Source organism: Palaemon carinicauda, chromosome 12 (genome assembly GCF_036898095.1).
Source record: "Palaemon carinicauda isolate YSFRI2023 chromosome 12, ASM3689809v2, whole genome shotgun sequence".
NCBI lineage: Eukaryota > Metazoa > Arthropoda > Malacostraca > Decapoda > Palaemonidae > Palaemon > Palaemon carinicauda.
This window is the reverse complement of record NC_090736.1, coordinates 152,941,704-152,969,478: the sequence shown is the minus strand read 5'-3', so window position 1 is coordinate 152,969,478 and position 27,775 is coordinate 152,941,704. Positions and strand designations below refer to the sequence as shown.

At 44.5% G+C, this 27,775-nt stretch overlaps 1 protein-coding gene across 1 annotated transcript in view; it reads right to left on the bottom strand.

Moving 5' to 3' along the window:
• The window catches only part of LOC137651334 (DNA repair protein RAD50.L-like), a 116,885-nt gene extending 89,480 nt beyond the window's left edge, over positions 1 to 27,405 (bottom strand). The window contains exons 1-5 of the mRNA XM_068384623.1: positions 27,222 to 27,405; positions 24,248 to 24,406; positions 14,898 to 15,002; positions 5,074 to 5,240; positions 1,974 to 2,072 (exon numbers count right to left, since the gene is read on the bottom strand). Of these exons, the coding sequence (XP_068240724.1) occupies positions 1,974 to 2,072; positions 5,074 to 5,240; positions 14,898 to 15,002; positions 24,248 to 24,376 (500 nt within the window). The 5' untranslated portion in view covers positions 24,377 to 24,406; positions 27,222 to 27,405. The remainder of the gene's footprint in view (positions 1 to 1,973; positions 2,073 to 5,073; positions 5,241 to 14,897; positions 15,003 to 24,247; positions 24,407 to 27,221) is intronic.
• Between the last annotated feature and the right edge of the window lie 370 nt (positions 27,406 to 27,775).

Sequence of the window (27,775 nt, the reverse complement as noted above, 5' to 3'; positions counted from 1 at the left end):
AAATCCAGTTAGTAACAGCGAATTAGTAGGTCTTGCCGGTAGCCCGACAGAGAGAAAATTGAGTTCTGTGTTTACATTGAGTACTGAGTACCTGCACGACAGATGGCGCTGTTGAAGTACACCCCCTACCTGCATTGCGATCGCTGGCGGATTTTTAACGTAGAGTTTTCTGTCGAGCAACAGAGTTGCAGCTTATATAATCACCGGCTAAGTTTAATATTGAAAAATCAATACTGTACGCTGTACATATTTATCACCACCAGGAATTTGAACAAGATAATTACGTAATGTAACTTTGCTTATTAAAAATTACATACAGAATAACAAAATATAATATGAAGATGTTCAGTAAAGTCTTCTTTTCTATTGTACATGCCATATAGCATGAAATAGAAAACTAAAACTGTATCAGAGAAATCTCCGATAGCCAATACAAAAGTATAGTAAACCATTTTACTTAAACTATAAATATGAACATAATAAGTAACAGAATTTATAATTAGATAAAAAGTAAGATTATTAACTTCTTGAAGAAATATTTGATAAAAGAAACCACAAGAAGAATAATGCAAGTAACAAATGAATCGAATTAAAAAAGATACTTTAAACAATAAATCCAGGAATAATATAAACAATCCCTTAAACCTATGGAACTATATGGGAATGAAAATGAACAGCATTACAAACATCAAAAACTCATAGTTAATTTGTGCTTTATTACTTGTCCAATTATTAGTATCATCATCATCATCTCCTCCTACACCTATTGACGCAAAGGGCCTCGGTTAGATTTCGCCAGTTGTCTCCATCTTGAGGTTTTAAATCAATACTCCTCCATTCATCTCCTACTTCACGCTTCAAAGTCATCAGCCATGTAGGCCTGGGTTTTCCAACTCTTGTGATCTCTTGTGAAGCCCAGTTAAAAGTTTGGAGAACTAATCTCACTTGGGGAGTGCTAAGAGCATGCCCAAACCATTTCCATCTACCCCTCACCATGATCTCATCCACAAATGGCACTTGAGTAATCTCTCTTATAGTTTCGTTTCTAATGCTGTCCTGCCATATAACTCACAATATTCTTGAGGGATTTTCTCATATATACAAAATCTGTTGGATATTGTTTCATTGTCATACCACGACTCATGTCCATACAGTAACACGGATCTCACTAAACTGATATATAGTCTGATTTCTATATGTAATTTTAGGCAATTTGATTTCAAAATTTTACTTAACCTAGCCCTTATCTAATCTGCTTTTTCAATCATTCATTAAACTCCAATTCTAAAGACCCTGTATTAGAGATCATAGGTTTTAAATATTTGAATGATTCCACCTTATTAATCCTTTCTCCTTTCAATGATATTTCATCTTCCATTGCCTATTCCATTCTCCTCATCTGTCTTTCTTCTATTTATCCTGAGCCCAACCTTGTGTGATATTTCATACATTCTGGTCATCAAACTTTGTAAGTCCTGTGGTGTTCTGCTAATAAGGACAGCGTCATCAGCATACTGTAGGTCAGCTAATTTCCTGTTAACAATCCAGTCCAATCCTTCTCCACCATCCCCAACTGTTCTATGCATTACAAAATCCATGGGGCGGGTAAACAACATAGGTGACAACATATTCCCTTGGAGTACTCCACTTTTCACTGGAAATTCAATTGATAGGACTCCACTAACATTAACTTTGCACTTGCTAAGCTCTTGAACACTTACTCAGTAGTAATAAATGACAATGTAAATGGAGTTACCATAAATTATACTATTATATTCTTATTTTTTTTTCCTGCATAGACGGTCGTTTCCTGTTCTTTCACTTACAATTTCCTTTTTGTTACAATTCCCATGATTGATATTAATGTAATTCTCTTCCTTTCTTTTCTCTTTTTGTCACTAGAAACACATTACATCCAAACCGAATTTTATATTTCAATACTCTATATACATAAACAAATCACTTGTACTTACCAAGAAGAATCTTCTTGATGACAAAAAATAACATTTTCGAGAACTGGCTTTGATACTGATAAAAATTCAGCCATCTGTAGATCAAATTCTGCACATTTGCTGTGGAACAAGAGAAGAATTCGTCATGATTCATGTATGTAATATAAATTTGTGACTTTCCTCAAATGCCTTTCTCAAGGTATACAGATATTTCAAACATAGACTTGACTACCAACATTATACTTTAACCCTTTTACCACCAGGCTATTTGGAACTTTCCAACCCTTAACCCCCAGGGGTTATTTTTTTTCAAGCACATTTTGCAGTATATTTTATTAAAATTGCTCTAACAGCCTTAATTTTCGTCATAGAGAGGTCAGGTTGGTTTCATTCTCTTGGAAAATGCCTGAAGTTTCTCAAAAAAAATTATCAAAAATATGCAAAAATAATTTAAATAGCAGTTTTTTGCAAGAACGTACCGATATGTCCATGGGGGTAAAGGGATGAGTTTTGTGAAACGTACCAGTACGTCCTTTGGGGGTAAAAGGGTTAACAACGGAATCCCTCTGTCATGAGACATTTCCCAGTACCTGGTTAGCTCAATTCAACATAGATGACCATTATTTTGCATGTGCAGTAAATTGTGAAAAATATTTATTTACATAATCTTGATGGTCAAATTTCTTGACAAAAACATTCAGATCTTTATAAATATATACAGGTATAGGTACTGTACTGACTATGTAACCAATAGTTTTGCAAATACACAATATCAGTTTCATCCATCACATCAAGTTCCCAAGCACATCAACAAATATCAAAATATTGTGCATTGGAAAACTTTTAAAATCATATCTGTTAACCCTTTTACCCCCAAGCTATTTGGAACTTTCCAACCCTTAACCCCGAGGCATTTTCTTTTTCAAGCACATTTTGCAATATATTTTTTTAAAATTATGCTAACAGCCTTAATTTTCGTCATAGAGAGGTCAGGTTGGTCTCATTACTTTGGAAAATGCCTGAAGTTTCTCATAAAGTTATCAAAAATATGCAAAAAAATGTAAATAGCAGCTTTTTGCAAGGACGTACCGTTACCTCCATGGGGGTAAAGGGATGAGTTTGTGAAACGTACCAGTGCGTCCATTGGGGGTAAAAGGGCTAAAATGTCTTTCCCCAAAAATTTTATTAAAATACTACCCTTCGCTCATTGAATTAATGAAATATTGAATAATTAACAATTCAAATCCTGTAGCAATGAAGCAGAAACTCAAGAAAACCTGTACAGTAATGTATGCATATGAACCATAAAATAACTGGCTTAAAAAATGTCAAGAGAAAATAATCATATCTTTAGTGTCAGAAAAATAAAATAAAATAAACAATATAATTACCCGAGATATCATATAATTAAAGAAAACTTTAACAACTATATGCAGTAGCTTCACATATTGACTATCAGTTTACAAAGTCTCTAACTATACATACTGTAATGTATATTGAGTATATTGAAATGAAGCAAGGTTATTGGTTTAATATTCATACTAATTTTTTTCAACACATTGGAATACTGTATAGAAGAAAAAAGATGTAAAGAAAATATGTATCAATGTACAGTACAGTAAAAAGAAAATATAAAGTCAAATTTATGAAGATACAACCATATCTTGGCTTTCTGAACCCAGTACCATTTACTTAACAAACATTTTAATTACTTATTCTACTTGAATAACTGACATTAGCTTGTCCTAGTCTCTCTTGTTTGTTGTTACAAATAACTGCTCTGATATTCATGTTATTCTGTTCCTCTGTCTTTCCTTACTTTTGGGCTTATTGAATAAATGCTATACTAAGAGTTTCTAGTCTGTAGATTCTGATCTTCAATGGAAGACGATACTGTTCATTCATACGATTAATAGATTGCTTTACATGAAATACTTATGGATTTACTTACCTGATTTTTTTTTACAATTCATACAACACAGCCACATTCATTACTTGAAACTGATATGAAGCACAAAGGCAATAAGAATGAAATATAGATCTGAGATAGGGTAATGAAATTCGATGTACTCTTTCAGGCACAAACGTCAAACAAGGATGAGTTGTCAATTTATATTCTCTTTCCTTTATTATCTATGTATATTGAGATGAAGTGTCTAAGGAGTATGGCTGGTGTATCTCGAGTAGATAGGGTTAGGAACGAAGTGGTGAGGGTGAGAACGGGTGTAAGAAATGAGTTAGCGGCTAGAGTGGATATGAATGTGTGAGGTGGTTTGGCCATGTTGAGAGAATGGAAAATGGCTGTCTGCTAAAGAAGGTGATGAATACAAGAGTTGATGGGAGAAGTACAAGAGGAAGGCCAAGGTTTGGGTGGATGGATGGTGTGAAGAAAGCTCTGGGTGATAGGAGGATAGATGTGAGAGAGGCAAGAGAGCGTGCTAGAAATAGGAATGAATGGCGAGCGATTGTGACGCAGTTCCGGTAGGCCCTGCTGCTTCCTCCGGTGCCTTAGATGACCGCGGAGGTAGCAGCAGTAGGGGATTCAGCATTATGAAGCTTCATCTGTGGTGGATAATGTGGGAGGTTGGGCTGTGGCACCCTAGCAGTACCAGCTGAACTCGGTTGAGTCCCTGGTTAGGCTGGAGGAACGTAGAGAGTAGAGGTCCCCTTTTTTGTTTTGTTTCATTTGTTGATGTCGGCTACCCCCCAAAATTGGGGGAAGTGTCTTTGGTATATGTATGTATGTATGTATGAAAATTTTACAAAATATGTAACATGTATCAGTGAAAAGGAAATTTAATTAGCTATACAACTATAAATATTGTAAAGTCCTGTCTTGTATAATTTTGGCATTAAGATGAAATAAGTAAAATATCCAAGAAAAGGGCCCAGGACTTGAGGGCCAAATCATTTGGGAAGGGCTAGGGCTAAAAGAGCTAATCTACATAATTTCTATAACGATAAAGTTTATCACACCTCAGATATTTCTTTGATGATGAATTTCATTGATACAGGAACATGCTGGATATATACATGGTAGCTGTGTAAAACGTAAAAATTTAAAGCAAATCAAACCTCTAAATATACATTACTGTATACAGTATGCTGTTCAGTAACTTGCCTCGATATACTTTCACCCCTGCTGCCATCTGGACGTCTTTTTGTATATGTAGCATCCAGCGTCTTAACCACTAAATTTTTGGATTTTTGAGTAACTTCTAGAGAACGACACGCTTCAATGTCTTTGCCGCCCGCACTTTTGAAGAGAAGTTTAACTTGCCCATAAATCTGAAATAAAGATTACTTATGAGCCTTTTCCCTGGTAATGCATACAGATACACACAATACACCATTGATTCATTCAAACTTTCCTTCTGTATTGAAGATTAGTTTCAAAATGTTATTTTGAAAAGTAGGTTTTAAATTTTGGCTCAAGTATAATAATCTAATCTACTCACAACTGGCATATATGAGAAATCTTAAAAAAAAAAATTTCCTAACTTTACTAACCGAGTTCTTTACTTGTATGGAGTAGAAGAACAAATGGTTTGTATTCATACAGGAACAACTTCCTATTCAAGTTAGCCAGGTCGTTAAAGTACAGTGTACAAGTACCTCACTTATGTGAATTTTAACATTAAATAAATAAAAAAAAACACTCTACACATAATTTGACTTAAAAAGAAAGTGTACTACACCAGTCAAGGAGCGATCAACCAACCCCATAAAAAAACAAACACAAGAACGGTGAATTAATCCGTTAACCGAGAAAATATAGGCTAATACAGTACTTACAAGGAGCAATAATTCTTGACCAATCAAACATCACATAACTTAAGAAAGTTACTTTAAAGATGCAAAGTAGGTTGGTCAGGGCAGTAGCCAGCTGTTGAGACACTACCACTAGAGTTATTGGGTCTTTTGATTGGCCAGACAATACTACATTGGATCCATCTCTCTGGTTACGGTTCATTTTCCCTTTGCCTACACACACACACACCGAACAGTCTGGCCTATTCTTTACACATTTTCCTCTGTCCTCATAAACCGGACAACATTGATTACCAAACAATTCTTTTTATTTCACTGTAATTGTTCAGTGGCAACTTTTCTCTTTGTAAGGGTAGAAGAGACTCTTTAGCTATGGTAAGCAGCTCTTCTAAGAGACGGACACTACAAAATCAAACCTTTGTTCTCTAATCTTGGGTAGTGCCATTGCCTCTGTATCATGGTCTTCCACTGTCTTTTGAGTTAGAATTCTCATGCTTGAGGGTACATATGTTCACACTATTCTATCTTATTTCTCTTCCTCTTGGTTTCTTAAAGTTATTTTAGTTTATATAGGAGATATTTATTTTAAACTTGCTCTTCTTAAAATATTTTATTTTTCTTTGTTTCATTTCCTCACTGCCGTATTTTCCCTGTTGGAGCCCCTGGGCTTATAGCATCCCGCTTTTCCAACTAGGGTTGTAGCTTAACAAGTAATAATAATAATAATAACAACAATAAAAGAACACAAGGAGTGCGGGTCAACTTCAGGCTTAAGAGAGGAAAGCGCCACACGATTTGCCGGCCATAGGCCCAGGGCAATGACGGGGATGCTCCACATTGCACTAGTAAGACACCGCGAGACACAGGAACACAGATGGAAAAGGATAAGGAAGAACACAAAGGGGCCCCATGGGGACCGCGTGAGACACAAAGGGGTCGGGGACACAAAGGGTCGCACTGGGTTAAGAGAGAGCGTCGGGATGTTAACCGCGACGCGACCAAAAACTTACTGGAGATCGAGACCTGAGCAAGCATGCTCTCTGACCCCGGGTCGTCTCTGGGCGCGTATCACTCCGCCAGAGGTTACCCCGCATAGAAAACGGGAGTAGGGTAAACTACACAAAATTCTGGTCGGTTGGGAGGAGATCCCAGATACTCCTAAAAAAGTAGTTCGAGGTAAGTACACTGTGTTGGAACAAATTTTATTTTTCTTTGTTTCATTTCCTCACTGCCGTATTTTCCCTGTTGGAGCCCCTGGGCTTATAGCATCCCGCTTTTCCAACTAGGATTGTAGATTAGCAAGTAATAATAATAATAAGAAGAAGAAGGCACTAAACACTGCACCCACCATGTTAAGTTTATCATATCTCTCAGTATCTGAACACGTAACCATCATAGTACCCAAGAGTAATGGGGTCCATTGTTAGATATTATACACATAAATGTGTAAAATAAATAAAACATTTTACACATGAAGCACCTGGGACATTCCACAACAAAACAATGTAAGGGCTCAAATCACCAAACACCAACTAGAGCGCAAAATTAATCGAAACAGAGCTACAAAAGGACCAAAGACTTATTTCTTATTATAGCTGAAGGAGGAACATAACAAAGCCATGGTTTGGCAGTGCTTGATGACGGAGTTTGGCGACATAAGCTTTGGCCATCACCCATTGAGAACATGGTTATCATAGCAAAATTTGTTTTAAATTTAATTTTCTTAGAGCTAAGATTCAAAGAATTAATACCAAATGAATTTCAGACAAAATTTATTGATATAATGCAAGTTACAAAAGAGGTAGTCCAAGCGTAAAGATGTATGTATTCCATTAACAACTCTAAGTGGCGGCAGCCTCTACAACATTCAGTATTTTATGTTTTACAACAATGTGTCAGAGATACGACAAAACTGAGTGTTTGTCAGTGCAAGTGCACTTGGTAATGTAAGTCAAAGTGACAAATAATCATACTGCAGAGGCTTTAACAAATTATGTTACGCTATAATATATCGGTAAATATGCAATGTTTTGTATCAGTTATTAAATAAATCATGAAAATATATAAATGAAAATCTATTATTCATGTAGCAATATTCTTGATAGCAGTCTCTCGAGATCAACTGCAAAAAAAAAAAAAAAAAAAAAAAAAAAAAAAAAAAAGAAGAAGAAGAAGAAGTAATTGTGGGTTGTTAAAATGAATTGTTGATTGATTACATAAAAATACAAAAACATTTTAAAGAAGCATAATTCACTTTGAAAAAAATAATCATTTTCAAACCTATTTAGTATATACTGTATGCAATATGTTCTCTCCTAAAACTAGTGGTCAACTGTAAGAACTGATTGGATCAAGAAGATTACCTTATAGTACTCTAAGTGTAAACAAGAAAAGCAATTCTTTTTACCGAAAGATGATATTTTAATTATAAAATAAATTTTTGAATATACTTACCCGGTGAATATATAATAGCTGCAACTCTGCGGCTCGACAGACAACATACTCAAAAAACTCGCGAGCGATCGCTATGCAGGTTGCGGGTGTGCCCACCAGCGCCAACTGTCGGCCAGATACCACTCTTGTATGTAAACAAAACCTTCAATTCTTCTCGTCCCGCTGCGTCTCTATTGGGGAGGAAGGGAGGGTCATTTAATTTATATATTCACCGGGTAATTATATTCAAAAAAAATTTTTATAATTAAAATATCATTTTTAAATATTTAACTTAGCCGGTGAATATATAATAGCTGATTCACACCCAAGGAGGTGGGTAGAGACCAGAGTTAATTATGTTTACAGCGTATAAGTTAAGAGTTTTTTCATTTTGACAGTTATCAATATAACAAAACCAAAATAAATAGGTACCTGGTAAGGAAGTTGACTTAGACGATTACTCTGCCTTGTAAGTCTGTCTTCCTCACGGAGCCCAGCGATCCTCTTAGGATGCTGACAGACTCCCAGGAGCTGAAGTATCAAGGGCTGCAACCCATACAACAGGACCTCATCAAACCCCTAATCTGGGCGCTCTCAAGAAATGACTTTGACCACCCGCCAAATCAACCAGGATGCGAAAGGCTTCTTAGCCTTCCGAACAACCCATAAAAACAATATCAAAAACATTTCAAGAGACAGATGAAAAGGTTATGGAATTGAGAAGTGTAGTGGTTGAACCTTCACCCACTACTGCACTCGCTGCTACGAATGGACCCAGTGTGTAGCAGTCCTCGTAAAGAGTCTGGACATCTTTCAAGTAAAATGACGCGAACACTGACTTGCTTCTCCAAAAGGTCGCGTCCATGATACTTTGCAGAGATCTATTTTGCTTGAAGGCCACGGAAGTTGCTATAGCTCTAATCTCGTGCGTCTTAACCTTAAGCAAAGATCGGTCTTCCTCATTCAAGTGTGAATGAGCTTCTCGTATTAACAATCTGATAAAATATGACAAAGCATTCTTTGACATAGGTAAGGATGGTTTCTTAACCGAACACCATAACGCTTCAGATTTACCTCGTAAAGGCTTAGTACAAGCTAAATAGAACTTAAGAGCTCTAACAGGGCATAATACTCTCTCTAATTCGTTGCCTATGATCTCTGATAAGCTAGGAATATCAAAAGATTTAGGCCAAGGACGAGAAGGCAGTTCATTCTTGGCTAGGAAACCAAGTTGAAGAGAACAAGTGGCTTTTTCTGTCAAAAACCGATGTTCTTGCTGAAGGCATGAAGCTCACTGACTCTTTTAGCTGAGGCCAAGCACACCAGGAAAAGAGTCTTAAGAGTGAGATCCTTCAGGGAGGCTGAATGTAAAGGCTCAAACCTGTCTGACATGAGGAATCTTAGGACCACGTCTAAATTCCATCCAGGTGTAGCCAAACGACGTTCCTTAGAGGTCTCAAAAGACTTAAGGAGATCTTGTAGATCTTTATTGTTGGAAAGATCTAAGCCTCTATGCCGGAAGACCGAAGCCAACATGCTCCTGTAGCCCTTGATCGTGGGAGCTGAAAGGGAGCGAACTCTTCTCAGGTATAAGAGAAAATCAGCGATTTGGGCTACAGAGGTACTGGACGAGGATACAGATACTGACTTGCACCAGTCTCGGAAGATTTCCCACTTCGATTAGTATACTCTAATGGTAGAAGCTCTCCTCGCTCTTGCAATCGCACTGGCTGCCTCCTTCGAAAAGCCTCTAGCTCTTGAGTCTTTCGATAGTCTGAAGGCAGTCAGACGAAGAGCGTGGAGGCTTTGGTCTACCTTCTTTACGTGTGGCTGACGTAATAGGTCTACTCTTAGAGGAAGACTTCTTGGAAAGTCTACCAGCCATCGAAGTACCTCGGTGAACCATTCTCTCGCGGGCCAGAGGGGAGCAACTAACGTCAACCTTGTCCCTTCGTGAGAGGCGAATTTCTGCAGTACCTTGTTGACAATCTTGAATGGTGGGAATGCATATAGGTCTAGGTGAGACCAATCTAGGAGAAAGGCATCTATATGTATTGCTGCTGGGTCTGGGACTGGAGAGCAATAGATTGGAAGCCTCTTGGTCATCGAGGTTGCAAAGAGGTCTATGGTGGGTTGACCCCAAGTCGCCCAAAGCCTCTTGCACACATCCTTGTGGAGGGTCCATTCGGTTGGAATTACCTGACCTTTCCGACTGAGACAATCTGCTAGAACGTTCAAGTCGCCCTGGATAAACCTCGTTACCAGGGAGATGCCTCGATCTCTTGACCAGATGAGCAGGTCCCTTGCGATCTCGTACAGTGTCAGGGAGTGGGTACCTCCTTGTTTGGAAATGTACGCCAAGGCTGTGGTGTTGTCTGAGTTGACCTCCACCACTTTGTCTCGAAGGAGACTCTCGAAGCTCATCAAGGCCAGGTGAACTGCCAAAAGCTCCTTGCCATTGATATGCATGCTCCTCTGACTTGAGGTCCACAGACCTGAGCATTCCCGACCGTCCAGTGTCGCACCCCAACCCAAATCCGATGCATCTGAGAAGAGAACGTGGTTTGGTTTCTGAACTGCTAGGGGAAGTCCCTCTCGTAGACTGATATTCTTTCCACCAATTCAGGCAAGTCTTTACTGTTTCGGAAATCGGGATCGAGACCGCCTCTAGCGTCTTGTCCTTTTTCCAGTGAAAAGCTAGATGGAATTGTAGAGGTCGGAGGTGTAGCCTTCCTAGCGAGACAAACTGCTCCAGGGATGATAGAGTTCCTACTAGACTCATCCAATTCCTGACTGAGCAACGTTCTCTCTTCAACATCCTTTGGATTACGAGCAGGGCTTGATCTATTCTGGGGGCCGACGGAAAAGCCCGAAAAACTGGACTGCGAATCTCCATCCCTAAATACAGAATAGTTTGGGATGGGATCAGCTGGGACTTTTCCAAGTTGACCAGAAGTCCCAATTCCTTGGTCAGATCTAAAGTCCAATTGAGATCCTTCAGACAGCGATGACTGGACGAGGCTCTGAGAAGCCAGTCGTCCAAATAAAGGGAGGCTCGGATACCCGATAAATGGAGGAATTTTGCCACATTCCTCATAAGCCTCGTAAACACGAGAGGAGCAGGACTTAGGCCAAAGCACAGGGCCCGAAACTGGTACACCACATTGTCGAACACAAATCTCAGAAAAGGTTGGGAATCTGAGTGAATGGGGATGTGGAAGTAAGCGTCTCTTAGGTCGAGAGAGACCATCCAGTCTCCCTTTCTGACTGCTGCTAAGACTGACTTGGTGGTCTCCATGGTGAACTTTGTCTTTGTGACAAAGACATTCAGAGCACTGACGTCTAGCACCGGTCTCCAACCTCCTGTCTTCTTCGGTACTAGGAAGAGACGGTTGTAAAACCCCGGTGATTGAAGGTCCGAGACTTTGACCACCGCTCCCTTCTCTAGCAAAAGAGACACTTCTAGTTTCAGGGCTTGTCTCTTTGCTTCCTCTCGGTACCTGGGGGAGAGATCGATGGGGGACGTCGCTAGAGGAGGTTTGCGTACAAATGGGATTTTGTACCCCTCTCTGAGCAACCTCACAGACTGTTGATCTGCGCCTCTCTTCTCCCAGGCTTGCCAGAAGTTCTTGAGTCTGGCACCTACTGCTGTCTGAAGCTGCGGGCAGTCAGACTCTGCCACGCGAGGACTTGGCTCCTTTCCTCTTTCCTCTCTTCCCTTCTGCACGAGTACTTCCCCTGCTGGGGGCTCTGCCACGAAAGGGCGGAATAAACCTGGACGCTGGAGTGTCTATCCAAGGTCTAGCAGACAAGGCAGACGAAGGGGTCCCTTTGCGAGCCGAGGACGCAACCAAGTCATGGGTGTCCTTCTGCACTAGAGACAATGCTATTTCCTTAACTAAAAGTTCAGGAAACAAGAACTTAGACAAGGGGGCAAAGAGTAGCTCAGATCGTTGACAGGGCGTCACTCCTGCTGACAAAAAAGAGCACAGAGACTCTCGTTTCTTTAGGACTCCTGACGTAAACGAGGAGGAGAGCTCATTGGATCCATCGCGGATGGCCTTATCCATGCAGGACATAATGAGTAAGGAGACATCTCTATCGGCTGATGAGATTTTCCTACTCAAGGCTCCCAAACACCAGCCAAGGAAGTTGAAAACTTCAAAAGCCCTAAAGATGCCTTTAAGAAGATGGTCCAGGTCTGAGGATGACCAACTAATCTTCGAGCGTCTCATGGCTAGGCGGCGGGGAGAGTCTACAAGACTTGAGAAGTCGCCCTGGGCAGAGGCAGGAACTCCCAAGCCGAGAACTTCTCCCGTGGCATACCAGACGCTCGATCTAGACGAGAGTTTAGATGGGGGGAAGGCAAAGGCCGTCTTCCCTAAACTCCTCTTGGTTTCCAACCAATCGCCTAACAGCCGTAAAGCTCTCTTGGATGAGCGAGAGAGAACGAGTTTTGTAAAGGCTGGCATGGCAGCAGGTACGCCTAAAACAAACTCAGACGGCGGCGAACGAGGAGCCACAGAGACAAAGTGTTCAGGAAACAACTCTTTAAAAATGAGCATGACTTTTTTAAAGTCCATAGAAGGCGGAACTGCTCTAGGCTCATCAATATCTGAAGGATGATCCTCAGGCTGAGGGTCAGCAACGTCCTCATCCGAAAGTTCCTCATCTGACAACTGATGAGAAACAAGCAAAGGGGTTGGCAATGCTTGACACGCAGCGTCCGCCCGCACTGGTGCATAAGTGGCGGACCAGGACGCAGCCTCCTGAAACTGCTGAACAGTCTGGGAACTGTCAACAACAACAGGTGCGTGAGGACGCACAGCGTCCACCCGAGACTGCTTAGACCGCCTGGGTTGTGCAGTCAAAACAACTCTAGGTTGCGGAGGTTGACGCACCGCGTCAAAACAAGTCAACTCTGATGGTTGGCGAACGTCCAGAACGTCACCAGGCGCATCAGCGAGTTGCCTAACGTCCACATGCGGCTGAAAATCCACACGAGACCGCATCGGGTGTGGTACAACCCCAACTGGTTGACGTGAGCTGGCTACACCAACGTCAACAGGACGCAGAACAGAACGCTTGGGTGGCTGACGGCCAGGATCTCCATGAGATAAACGGCTAGGTTCAACGGAAACCTTCTCTGCGTTGTAGTCTTCCATAAGGGACGCAAGCTTAGACTGCATGTCCTGCAGTATAACCCATTTAGGGTCTACGGTAACGGGTGCGGTAACAGACGGGGTTAGCGCCTGAAACAGCACAACTTTGCCTTGCTTAGGCGGCGAGCAGTCATCCGATGACAGCAACGGGTCCGAACTGTCCCAATGACTACATCCAGGACGTTGGACCTGTCCTGAAGGGACCGACTTGCGTTTCAGAGGCCTAGAAACCTTGTTCCATGGTTTCTTGCGTGAAAAGCCTTCGGAAGACGAGGTAAAAATGGGCTCTCTCGTCTTATGGTAGGGGCGATCTTGACGAGATACGCCTGATACCATAGAGGGAACGTCTGTTCGCTGATCAAGGCCTCTCGAACCCATAAGTCGTACGACATTGCTTCTCCCCTGGGCTTGGGAGCTTGCAAGAGGTCCCGGACTAGGTGAACGACAGGCACGAACAGACGAACCCTCGGTCGCAACACTGTTCACAACACTTTGCGCACTAATCACTTTCCCACTTTCCGCCGTGGCACTATGGCACTTAAGTTCCTTCACGTCAGCCATGAGTTGATTACGGTCACTTGCTAACGCTTCAACTCTCTCCCCCAAGGCATGAATAGCACGTAACAAGTCTTGCATAGACGGTTCCTGAGTGCTAGAAGGGGGGTTAGGAACAACCACTACAGGGGAAGGATTAGGTTCAGGGGCATGTGGAGAGGAAAAATCTACGGACCTAGATGAACTTCTCTTTACCCTATCTCTCTCTAATCTGCGTGTATACTTATCATATTCGAGCCAATCGAATTCCGAAAGGCCCACGCATTCCTCACACCGATCTCCCAATTGACAGGTTTTACCCCGACAATTGGAACAAACAGTATGAGGGTCGAGAGAAGCCTTTGGAAGACGCCTATTACAGTCCCTAGCATTACACTTTCGAAATCTAGGTACTTGAGAAGGGTCAGCCATTTTGAATTAGTCAAAGAAAATTCCAAAAACAATCCAAGTCATCAACAAATAATCCGATTCAATAAAGAGTTCAAGAGTTTATGTTGAGGAAAAACACCTGTACTGCAAAAGCTCAAACCAAAATAAAGTACTTCACCAAATATGATGGGAAAACTCCAGGTTCTACAGCGAGTATAAATACGTCTTGTCGTCAACGTCGACAGAGAAGAATTGAAGGTTTTGTTTACATACAAGAGTGGTATCTGGCCGACAGTTGGCGCTGGTGGGCACACCCGCAACCTGCATAGCGATCGCTCGCGAGTTTTTTGAGTATGTTGTCTGTCGAGCCGCAGAGTTGCAGCTATTATATATTCACCGGCTAAGTTAAATATTTAAAAAGGTAAATGTGACATAATGGAACTTCAACGCATTATATAATCTAGAAGTCCATAATTACGTAGCAATCCATAATGTAAAATACAATACTGTATTGTACAATGTGATAAACTATTGAGCATCATACCATACAATGCTGGTTTCAGATTCATGAGTACCTAATAACACTGAGAGAACAATAATGTGAATTTCAAAATTATAATTACATAAAGTACAGTATTATCAACTAACTACTAACCTGACTTTCCATCGCCAACTTTGGGTCATGTACAAACGACTGACCTCTGCCGCATCCCGGAGGCAATTCCCCCGAAGTGATGTATTTGAGGCATTCGATGATTGTCTGCGTAAGAAATAAATAGATTTACTTATATGATCACATAAAAACATCTCAGTCAAAACTAGAGGGGCACTCACTAATGAGCATGAAGTAGTCTTATTTTGCACTAAACTCCAATGCGATGTATTTTCTTCAAAATCAAGTGGATTTGCCCTTGGGTCACATCCCAAATGTCCGCCAAGTTTTGTTGAAATTGGTTCAGTAGTTTTGGCGTAATGTCCACAAATAAAATATAAACATTGCAATTATTTTCAAGGTTCTGCTGCATATTTGTACTTTGATGTACTTTATCTAAAATATTACAACTTTATCCTTGGGTCATAACCCACATAACTACCAAGTTTGGTCAAAATTAGTACAGTAGTTTTTGTTAGTTTCTCACAAACAAACAGACAGACAGTTGTGAATACATACCCTTTGCACAATTAGATTTGAAATACTTGGCGTACTTTTTCAAAAAAACTATTTACACCTTTGCAAAATATGCATTACGATGTCTAGGATACACACAAGAATTACTCAGTTGACTTTACAAAATTTTATTGAAGAAAAATACTAATAAAAAATACCTATAAAACTACGAAGTTTGATAATAAAAAGCCCTATTAGCGGATGCTAATGACTGCAATAAAGGAGAGCAAGAACTAAAATCCAGTCACCTAGGAGCAAGTGTTGCACAGTGCACTTTATTGAGCAGAATATTCTAGTCACAGTCTAGTGCACATTTTACCATTCTATTTGTAAAACAACGACCAATAATTTCTTTGGAAACCATTGCAATTAGAGTATCCAATCTTATCATGGAAGGAGATTAAAGTATTTCATAATTGTCATGAAAAGGGATGCCTGACCACCACAAGCAACAGCACTCAAAAACACCCATTTTACGTATGTAAGTGATGGCAATTATCAATACTAAAGTCCAGTAATGCATACTCTTTTCAAACTGGACTCTACCTAATATTTTCTAAACATCTGATTCTCAACCTCAATGTTTCCCGTGATCATAATTTTAATTAAAACATTACCCTTGACAATCAAATATAAAAGGAGTTTAATTAAACAGATAAGTGTAAAAATACCATCGTAAACTCCTCAATAAACTTCTTTTAAAAGTCAAGGGAGGCAATATAGTTCAAAATGACAAATTCGAAGATAATTTGTATTTTTCCTAACCATACAAACCTTAGCTATTTACAAAGGGTATTACTTTTAGCGCAGCTGAAATGACGAGCCAATAGTTTTTAACGAGGGTTAATTACCCCCGCGCTAGTTAGCGGGGGGTGGGGAAGGGTAGCTTGCTACCCCTCCCCCCTCCACACACCGGTGACTTGCTTCACTTCACTTAGAGGTAGGACTTGACTTGGGGGTCAGGGATGGCGGGCACATATGTGTAAATAGCTAAGGTTTGTATGGTTAGGAAAAATACAAATTATCTTGGAATTTGTCATTTGTTCCGTAACCGAAATACAAACCACGCTATTTACAAAGGGTGACTTACCCCTTAGGAAGGGTGGAAAGTCCCCAGCCTTACTGACTTCGGCTTGCCCGGGGGCTCGATCCCTCAGTGAGCAGCACTAGAGAGAGGGAGCCCCTGTACCTCACAGGACAAGTGGCCTACATAAGTAGTGTGAGGAGGAAAGTGTGACTCGTCCTATGAAGTTGACCTTGAGACCTTCAGATAGGAATTCTAGGATAGGACGTTCCCAATACCACCTCGTCAGGGTATGGGAGACGCAACAGTATTAAGCTTAATACTAGGAGCACAAAGAAGCATGGGTTACCTGCAGAGGTCGAGGTCAGCTATGCGAGGACCAGGATGCTGCTTCCCCAAGAGAGGGGAGAATGAAGAAAGAAGTAAGGGTCAGACATACTCTTTCATTCACAGACTAAGACCGGGTAACAACGCCCTCAACCTACTGCTACTTGTCCAAAAAGGAGCCTGAGGTTAGACCAGCTGTTGTGCAGCCACCACAGGGCCGATAGAGAACGTATCGAGGCTCCTGTGGGTCACGTCTTGCAGGTAGTGGGCTGTGAAGGTCGTTTGACGCTTCCAGACCCCAGCTTGAAGTACCTGCGTCACAGAGAAGTTTCTCTTGAAGAACAGGGATGTAGCAATACCCCTGACATCGTGGGCCCGAGGGCGACGTGACGGAGGAGGGTCAGGATTCAGGGCATGGTGGATAACCCTTCGAATCCAAGCAGAGATGGTGTTCCTGGTGACCCTCCTCTTTGTCCTGCCTGTGCTCACAAACAAAGCTCGCACATGAGGACGGACTGCAGCCGTTCTCTTCAAGTAGTACCTCAGACACCTCACTGGGCATAGTAGCAGCTGGTCTGGGTCGTTTGTTACAGAACGGAGACTCGCGATCCTGAAAGAGTCAAACCGAGGATCCGGCACTCCAGGATTCTGAGTCTTGGCCACAAACTCAGGGACGAACCTGAACGTTACCTCCCCCCATCCCCTTGAATGGGCGATGTCGTACGAGAGACCATGAAGTTCACTAACTCGCTTGGCCGAGGCCAAGGCGAGTAGGAAAGCCGTCTTCCAAGACAGGTGGCGATCGGAGGCCTGGCGCAATGGCTCGAAGGGAGGTCTCTTGAGAGACCTGAGGACTCGAACCACGTTCCAAGGAGGGGGTCTCACTTCCGACTGGGGGCAGGTAAGCTCATAGCTACGTATGAGTAAAGAGAGTTCTAGCGATGAAGAAATATCCACGCCCTTCAATCTGAAGGCCAAGCTTAAGGCTGAGCGATAGCCTTTCACTGCCGAGACAGAAAGGCCATTTCTTCTCGCAGATACACAAGGAAGTCCGCTATTGCTGGAATAGTGGCATCGAGTGGAGAGATACCCCTTCCACGACACCAACCACAAAAGACTCTCCACTTCGCTTGGTAGACTCCCTCAGAGGACCTTCGCAGGTGCCGAGACATTCTCTCCGCAACCTGTTGCGAAAAGCCTCTCTCCGCGAGGAGACGCTGGATAGTCTCCAGGCGTGAAGCCGAAGCGAGGCTACGGCCCTGTGAGAGACACCGGAGTGGGGTTGTCTGAGAAGCTCGTGTCGTGGAGGAAGCTCCCTTGGGAGTTCCGTCAGGAGTTGCAGAAGGTCCGGAAACCATTCCGCGTGATGCCATAGCGGAGCTACTAGAGTCATGGAACAGTTGACCGATAGTCTGGTCCTGTTGAGCACCCCTCTCATCAGACAGAATGGTGGGAAGGCGTACACGTCGATGTTGTCCCACCGTTGCTGGAAAGCATCTTGCCAGAGTGCCTTGGGGTCCGGGACTGGTGAGCAGTACAGGGGCAGCTTGAAGTTCAAGGCTGTCGCGAACAAGTCCACCGTCGGGGAACCCCACAAAGTCAGGACTTTGTTGGCTATCTGAGGATCCAAAGACCACTCGGTACTCACTATCTGCAAAGCCCTGCTCAGACTGTCGGCGAGCACATTCCTCTTGCCAGGAATGAAGCGAGCTGATAGTGTTATCGAGTGGGTTTCGGTCCACCTCAGAGTCTCTACTGCAAGATGGGATAGCTGTTGCGAAAAAGTGCCTCCCTGCTTGTTGATATAAGCCACTACCGTGGTGTTGTCGCTCATCACCACCACGGAGTGACCCGCCAGGAACCGTTGGAACTGTTGAAGGGCCAGAAAGACGGCCTTCAATTCTAGCAGGTTGATGTGTAGGCACTTTTCTGATTCTGACCAAAGGCCTGAGGCCCTCTGGTTCAGAACGTGCGCCCCCCACCCTTCTTTTGACGCGTCCGAAAACAGAGTCAATTCCGGGGGGAGGACGAGAAGACTCACTCCCTTTCGCAGGTTCTCGTCGGCCAGCCACCACCGCAAGTCCGTCTGTTCCAGAGACCCCATTGGGATCAGAATGTCCGGGGAATCGGATCCTTGATTCCACCGGGACTTGAGCCGCCATTGAAGGGATCTCATCCTGAGGCGGCTGTTTGGAACCAGACGGGCCAGGGAGGATAGGTGGCCTAAGAGACGCAACCACGATTGGGCGGGGAGTTCTTTTCGCCTGAGGAAAGGTTCTGCCACCCTCCTCAGCCTTGCTATCCGGTCGTCTGATGGAAAGGCTTTGTGGAGATTGGTGTCTATTAGCATGCCTAGATAAACCAGTCGTTGGGACGGCTGCAGAGAGGACTTCTCGAGGTTTACCACGATCCCCAGATCCTGGCAAAGATCTAGAAGCCTGTCTCGGTGTCGAAGAAGGGTCGACTCCGAGTCTGCTAGGATCAGCCAATCGTCTAGGTAACGAAGGAGACGAATGCCGTTCCTGTGCGCCCAAGTCGAAATCAGGGTGAACACTCTGGTGAACACCTGAGGAGCTGTGGAGAGACCGAAACACAGCACCTTGAACTGGTAGATCTTGTTGTCTAGGCAGAATCTCAGGTACTTCCTGGAAGACGGATGGATTGGGATCTGGAAGTACGCATCCTTTAGATCCAGTGTACACATGAAGTCTTGTGGTCTCACCGCAAGTCTGACCGTGTCTGCTGTCTCCATGCTGAACCGGGTTTGTTTGACAAACCTGTTCAGAGCCGAGAGATCGATGACGGGTCTCCAGCCTCCAGTAGCCTTCTTTACAAGAAAGAGTCGACTGAAGAAGCCTGGAGAGCCGTCCACGACCTCCTGGAGAGCACCCTTCTCGAACATGGTCTCGACTTCGGCCTGAAGGGCCAGCCCCTTTGCCGATCCCATGGCATAGGAGCTCAACGACACTGGATTCGCTGTCAGGGGAGGTTGAGATGACGTGAACGGGACGCGATAACCTTGGCCGATCACTGAGACCGTCCAAGCATCGGCCCCGTGATGTTGCCACCTGCGGATGCAACGTTGAAGGCATCCCCCCACAGGTGGACACGCAGGGGGACTGCCACCCCTAGGGCTTGCGGCCGCGGCCGCCACCCCTAGAAGTCTTGCCTCCCCTGGAGGACTTACCGCCCCTCTTGACCTTGGCTGGAAAGGGCTGGGGCTTAGACACCACTTTCTTAGCTGCCGGTGCCTGTTTGGGAGCCTTACGAGGCTGTTGCTGCTGTTGTGGCGGGGCTGGAGGCTTATAGGGCCGAGTTGTAAGGGCCCTGTGGAGGAGGGAGTCCGTGCTGGATTTCCTCCACCTCTCAGCCGTTCGCTCCAAGTCTTGAGGCTCAAACAGGCTCTCCCCCAGGAGGGAGGCATGTCGGAGCCTACACACATCTACGGCGGGGACCTTCGGATGGAATCTCTCGGACACAGCATCGCGACGCTTCAACACCGAGTTGGCCCACAGGGTGGTAACCTGGTGCGCCAAAAACTCGATGGAGTGGGTGCCCGAGAGCAAGAAGGTCTCTAGGGCCTTCCTATTGGTCTCCTTGGACAAGTCCTCCGATCGCAATAGGATGCCCAGAGATCCTAACCAGAAGTCCAGCCACGAAGTGGCCTGCATGGCACACTTAGCAACCTTCTCGTGGTTAAGGATCTCTGCCGCCGAGAACGACACCTGCCGGGCAGAGAGTTTCTCCAAGGGAACTCCCTTCGCCAGCTCCTCCACAGAGTGATGGAGAGGAAGAGCGAGGTTGTGCTCACCCAGGATCTCGAAATACCTCCTCTGCTGAAGGCGAGGAGGAGGGATGAGTTTGTTCCCGGCAGTGGAACGACTGGAGGAGGCAAGAAGTGCGAGCTGAGCATTGGCCCTAGCTCTGGCACTCTTCAGCCCCCGAGACCAGGGCAGAGCTGCACTGGTCTTAGGGGCCTTCCGAACGTCAAACACTTCATCCAGAATCGTGTCTTTGCCTTCACGGGGGGGGAATGACTGGATCCGTAAGACTGTTAAGTTGCCTTATCAGGATTAGGACCTGCCAGAAGGCATGTTCGGACTCTTGCTGTTCTCCTCCCTGCGGGCTGGCAGCTAAGTCTCCTGCCCCAGGAATCTCTTCCTGGGGTGATACGTGGACATTCCCCTGGGTAGTCGTGGGTTCCTGACGAATCCTTGCAAAGGATTTAGGGATGGTCTTGGAATCCTTGGGTTCCCTCCTGGGAGGGATACAGGATCCCAACAACGAGGTTCGAGGGGCCCCTTCCTCACGAGACGATTCTCCTGCCTGAAGCGAAGTCTCCCCCCCTGGTGCCGAGGGGAAGACTACCGCCCCACTGGACTCACCTGAGGACGGAAAGGCCTCGTCCACGGGAGAAGGAGAGAGTACTCGTGCAGGAGAGGGGACCCTCGAGACCGACCTCTTGGGAACCAACTTCGCCCTGGGGGAAGTCACCACGAAGTCCACTCCTCTCTTTCTCTTCAGCGTAGGAGAGACAGCCGCTGGTTTGTTACCCTGGCCGGCGAGTGCTGGTTTCATAACCCTCACTAACGCCCGTGCCAGCGGACCAAACCAAGTCTGCTGCTCAAAGGACACAGAGTCCGAAATCCTCGCTAAGGTGAAAGGGATCGGGCGATCCTTTGGAGTGGACACGACGGTACCTGCCTGAAAAGAAGGTGGGGAAGAATGCTGTACTGACCTGTCTTCGTCCTGCAATACCAACCTGTGCTTGGATGGAGGTGATCCCGAGTGCCGTCTAGGAGCACGCGTCCCTGCTGCTACCACCGGCTGTGGAATTCGCCGCGAACTATGGTCGCGCGAGGGCGAACGGTCGCGCAAAGGCGAATGGTCGTGCGGGTGATCGTGCGGGCGCGCAGGCGAGCGATCGCGCAGGCGCGCAGGCGAGTGGGCGTGAGGGTGGGCAGGTAAATGAACACGTGTCCGAGGCGACGAACGCAAGAGATGGCGCGACGGCGAGGGATCGTGCTGCCGCGTAGGTGAAGAAGATCGCTGGCGATAATGACCGCGTGATGGTAAGCGATGGCGAGCAGCATGTGTAGGTGAATGATCGCGTGATAGGGTGCGATGGTGATCAGCATCCGCAAGAGGGCGGTCGTTCAGGGTTGTGCGATGAGGAGCAGCATGCCTAAGCGGGCGATCGTGCAGGGGTGTGCGATGGCGAGCAGCATGCGCAGGTGAATGATTGCGTGAAAGGGTGCGATGGTGATCAGCATCCGCAGGAGGGCGATCGTTGAGGGTTGTGCGATGAGGAGCAGCATGCGTAAGCGGGCGATCGTGCAGGGTTGTGCGATGGCGAGCAGCATGCGCAGGTGAACGATCGCGTGAAAGGGTGCGATGGTGATCAGCATCCGCAGGAGGGCGATCGTTCAGGGTTGTGCGATGAGGAGCAGCATGCGTAAGCGGGCGATCGTGCAGGGTTGTGCGATGGCGAGCAGCATGCGCAGGTGAATGATCGCGTGAAAGGGTGCGATGGTGATCAGCATCCGCAGGAGGGCGATCGTTCAGGGTAGTGCGATGAGGAGCAGCATGCGTAAGCGGGCGATCATGCAGGGTCGTGCGATGGCGAGCAGCATGTGTAGGTGATCGCTGGCGAGCTGGTGATCGCTGGCGAGCTGGTGATCGCTGGGGGGCTGGTGATCGCTGGCGAGCAGAAGGTCGACGCGTGTCCTGTGAGAGGGCAGGTGGTGCGGCGCGTTCACGAGCAGAAACGGGAAGATCGCTGGCGCGTTGGCGAACATGTGTTTCTGACACACGCGCAGCACGATGTTGCGTAGCCACAGGACCAGGTGGATGGCGAGCAGGGAGTTCAGCAGGAACTAAAGGGTGGTCAGAGACCGCAGGGCGATGGTCCTCAAATGAGCGCTGACGCTCGGAAGAGAGCTGACGAGCAGGAGAGCGCTGGCGAGGGTGGCGAACATCAGGAGAGAGCCGACGAGCAGGTGAGCGTCGGCGAGCAGGAGATCGTCGACGAGCAGGAGATCGCTGGCGAGCAGGAGATCGCTGGCGAGCAGGAGAGCGCTTGTGCGCTAGCCCTGCTTGCGTAAGGGAAGAATCCCTTAGCCCCGAAGGCGAAGATCCGGCAGGAGATGGTGAGCGGTCTGCAGAGAGGTTCAAGGAGGGCGGAGCAGTCGGTTGAGGCTGACGAGGAGAGTCCCCCCCGGAGGACGAAGACCCAAAAAGGCGCCTCTTAGTCCCCCTGTAAGGGGAAGGGAGGCCCTTGTGGCGTAGAGGGCGGTGAGCCTTACGGCGGAGGCGGCCTCGGGGGAGATCGTCGGGACCATCGGTCCTCCGAAGGGGAGTCTCCGTCAAAACACTTCCCTCAGAAGGAAGCTGGGCAGCAGTCGAGACCGAAGGACTCACTTCCCCCTTCGAAGGATGCACGGAAGGAGGAGGAGAGCCTAGAGCACCATCACCAGCAACAGCACCTGCGTCGGAAGGCCCAGCCACGTCGGAGGCCTCTGTCACCACGACGTCGACAATAGACAGAGGGTCTACCTCCGCTACCACCGGCGACTGTTTAACAGCGGCCCCCAACGAGACAAGGTCAATAAGAGCGACCCTGGAGGGCAAACCCTTAAGCCCCAGGGACGACCAAATCTGTAAAAGATCATCACTGGATAAGGCATTATTATCAATAACCTCCCCCGGAGGAGGAGGGGGAACCGCCTCGCTATGGGAGGCGACGCCCTCTCCCCCCACCGAAGGTAGGGAAACAGAACAAGGGCCTGCGCTCCCACTCGGACGACTCTCCTTAGGAGGCGGACGAGGGGGAGCTTCGGAGGAGGTTTGGGCGGCGGAAGAAGAGTCCCGAGAACCTTCCTCCTTCAAGGCTAACCCCGGAGGAGAACGGTCTCTCTTGGACTTCTTCTTACGCCGAAGGCCAAACCTCTCCCACTGGGAGGCAGACCACTCCCTGCACTCACGGCACATGTTATCCTGGTCGCACCGTCGGCCCCGACATTGAGGGCAGAGGGTGTGAGGATCCGTAATCACGTCCGACACGAAAGTCCCACAAGGACGGCCGGCAACTCCAGGGCATGTACGCATATTAAATAAAAGAAAATAACTGAAGGTCAACTTCCAACCAATCACACAAGCTGAAAAGAAAAAGAAGAAAATTAAAGGCTGTCACGAAGGCGATGAACAGACACGTCTGATCACCGCCGAGCCAAAAGTGAAGTGAAGCAAGTCACCGGTGTGTGGAGGGGGGAGGGGTAGCAAGCTACCCTTCCCCACCCCCCGCTAACTAGCGCGGGGGTAATTAACCCTCGTTAAAAACTATTGGCTCGTCATTTCAGCTGCGCTAAAAGTAATACCCTTTGTAAATAGCGTGGTTTGTATTTCGGTTACGAAACAAATAAGCTTTTAACAGATTCTACCTAATTTTTGTTTAAATGAAGGTAAAGCCAGACGTTGCAACACTTACAGTTTTACCACATCCATTTTGACCAACGATAAGGGTCAATGGAGAGTAGAAGACCACTTGCTGCTTGTCATCCTTCTCAGGACCAAAACTTCGAATCCCTTGTATCTGTATCGCCTTTATGGTCGACATTATCTCGTACTTCTCTTAAAATTATAAAATCTGCAAATGAAGAAAGAAAAATTAATCATACCTATAGGAGTTCATGAAATGTTTAAAATACATACTTAAGCAAACAAAGTCTCCTTTTTGAGGCAAACTGCAGTTTGTATTGAAGAGTTTTGCATCAACCATCCTTTCGGGCCTGCCTACATCGCTTTCTGCTCTTTATTTTTCACTAGTTGTCTAACTATAAACTTTTTTATTTTTGCCTTACGCCAACTTTGGCTTCCCATCTAATAACAAAGGCCTCCAATCAAACAACCCTGTGGTCTCATTAACCTAATTTAACACAATAACAAATATTAATAATTTTTCAAAGTTGGCTATAATCACATCATGGACTTCATTAAGATCAAGGTAAAAATTACTATGGGGTCCACTGTGAACACATTTTAAATTACGTATATTACAAAAGACACTTTATAAGATCATAATTATCACAACATACAAGAAAAATTTATCTTGGCAACACTAATTTGATTACTGTGCTCATGAGATTCAGAAAAACTACTTACTGACAAAAAAATTGATTTAAATATCACTATATTTTCTCAAAAGAATCCAAAATAGTAAACATATAGAATCTTCAATAAATATGGAAACCTAAACTTACCCTAATTTGGTTTACATATTACCAGGTTCTTTAACAGTCTTTCAAGGATTCTTTTCTGTTCCTTTCATTCAATAAATCGAGAAATTGCGTTGTGTTTAAATAATTATTTGACCAGGAATAAATTATTCTTATTTATTACTAACCTTAACTATTCATTGTAAAGTTTCCTATCCGGCAACCCGAAGTATAGTCTTATTTTACAAATGTCTGCTAGTAACGATATCTAACGTGCATGCATGCCCTTCAATATCACTAACATCACAAAACACTTATAAAAATTAGACTTAGCTTAATCCATGATGGTAAGAACTCTCTTGGTGGTGTGTTAATTCCTCCCCTCCCCCTGAGATACCGCAGGGTAACCAAGACCCTATCATTCACGCTCGTGAGCCGGTACTAACTCGTTCTGAGTTAAATCACTCAAAGACGACTGAGGATCCGCGCATCCGCGACCCGCATTCGTCAAAAACAAACTTTAACAACTCATTAACAATTGCTTAGAGTCAAACAACTATTGAATATATTTTACCTTTCAAAAAACTTCGACCACAAAGAAATAGTATATTATTACAAACAATTCAATACAACAATTATAATTTTCTACACATCTCACATTGCATAATGTTCATAATATTTCCCTTACAAAATAAAAGATAAATGACTGTTTACTGGTCTTTATAAATACACTATCGTGATTCCATCTTAAGTCACGATAATCACCATCATATATCATGAAGTCGAACTGAATATCCTTAGCAAAATTTAATCGAATTATCATTGATAAATCTTAATGAGTTTTAAACAGCACTTTGACTGCAGTTATGAGTGGTGTCCTGGGGGGGGGGGGGGGGGGGGGGCACACGACTCAACTCGAAAAGGCCGTCTCTCCCACGGACAAGAGGAACAGTCACCCCTTTTGTTCCTGAAGGAACATACCCTTACAGGCGAGGAGACTGACGAACAATAGCTGATGGAGGGATGTCTTCCCTCGAAAGGGAAGACTGTCCAAACCCTGGAGGGGGACCTCAGGGCGGCTCACTTTGTTTCTCCTCCCACCGAGTGAACTTAGCCAAACGATCAACTCTGTGGACTGTCCTTGAGACATGGCCAAAGCTAGTCCCTGGGATTGTGGGATCCCCTACCATCACTCTTAAGGAGTGCTTGTCCTTAACTGCTTCTGCTCACAGCCAACCGCCAGAGAAGGGTGAACGCCATGGAGGGCAGGAGAAAAAGTCTCGACAACTGAGCGTGCAAGCACACCCAATCTTCCTCCAGCGTGGATAAAAAATGCACATCAACTAACCTAACCTACAAGACAAGTCCTTACCTACTAACCTAAAGGGGAGCTAAAGCCCCCTGCAACCCACCTTACACTAAGCCGCTAATGCTAACCCCATCGTTTATTATTTCTAGGATAGTTAAATTTTATTTGCAGTGAAAATAAGTGCCCTTTTCGAAGAAACAGGATGTTTTTTAATAGGTAACGCTTGTCTATTAGTGCAAAAGATTTTAACTTCTGTAACTATAATAAAACCCAAGGATTAAGTTTTGTATTTGTACCTAAAAATTACATACACCTAGTAAGTTGAAATAAATCGGAGCCTTTGCATATCAGCGGCCAGTTCGTCCCATGTCGATTAAAAATTTACATCAACTAAGCTCAAGTTTCCCACTTACCCTAATCTACATGCCATGTCCTTACTTACTTACCTAATGGGGGGGGGGGGATTTACGCGGCCCAACGAACCCCAATACACTTCTGTACTCAAAGTTAGCCGTAATCATACCTGCAGGTGGCCGCTATCATACATACAACCCAGTAAATCTAGGAGCTCCCAACCTCGAAAAAAGGGTAATTTTGTATATTATTCCATGGTGTGACATGTAATAAACTACAATGAAACCGAAATAAGTATAACAATAACATCTTAAAATAGGTTAGTTGGACCGTGTTTCAAGGTGGCGGTGCATAGGTAAACTGGGATCAATTCCACGTTAAAATTATGATGATTTACATAGACACTAGTTCCCACGTTTGATTATGAATCAATTCTACAATAATACCATCAATTCATGACTGTATATTATTCCAGTAAAAAAACATGCTACATATGGTATACTGTACTGTGCCGAAAATCCAACAAAACCACCTACGGTAAGATAACATTCTTTTAGTAGAGCTACTAAATTTCGCATACTTACCCCAAAGTTCATTTGTCTTGATGGATAATCTTCTCTTTTAGGTGTTCAGAATATAAATGCAATGTGACAACACGAGAAAACTTATACTATTAACTTTATATGTGACTTTTCCTACGATAGTGGGATACCATGATGTAACTTGTTCGATTCAGTGTTTGTTTACAATTTTACTTCGGACCTCTTCCCGCCCTTCTCGGCTTACACGATGCCACGATTCAGCTCCTGTGATAACATTTTCTTTTGCATTATAGTAGATTATATTTTTTTCCTGAAATATAGATATTTATTTATATATCACTAATGATTATAACTTATCTATATCATTGTATTTTTCCTATAGATTGAACTAATATTCAATAAATGGGCTTATGTTTTACGATGTCACAGTTTCTACCTTCTTACAAATTTTTTTTTTTAAATGGCTCTCCCCAAACATAAAAATATTTACCGATATATTACTAATTCAGAAGGATTTTTATCAAGGCATTTTACTTACATATATAAACAATAATTTCTTTATTTCTTGCCTTGAAATTATTAGGGGAGGGATTATT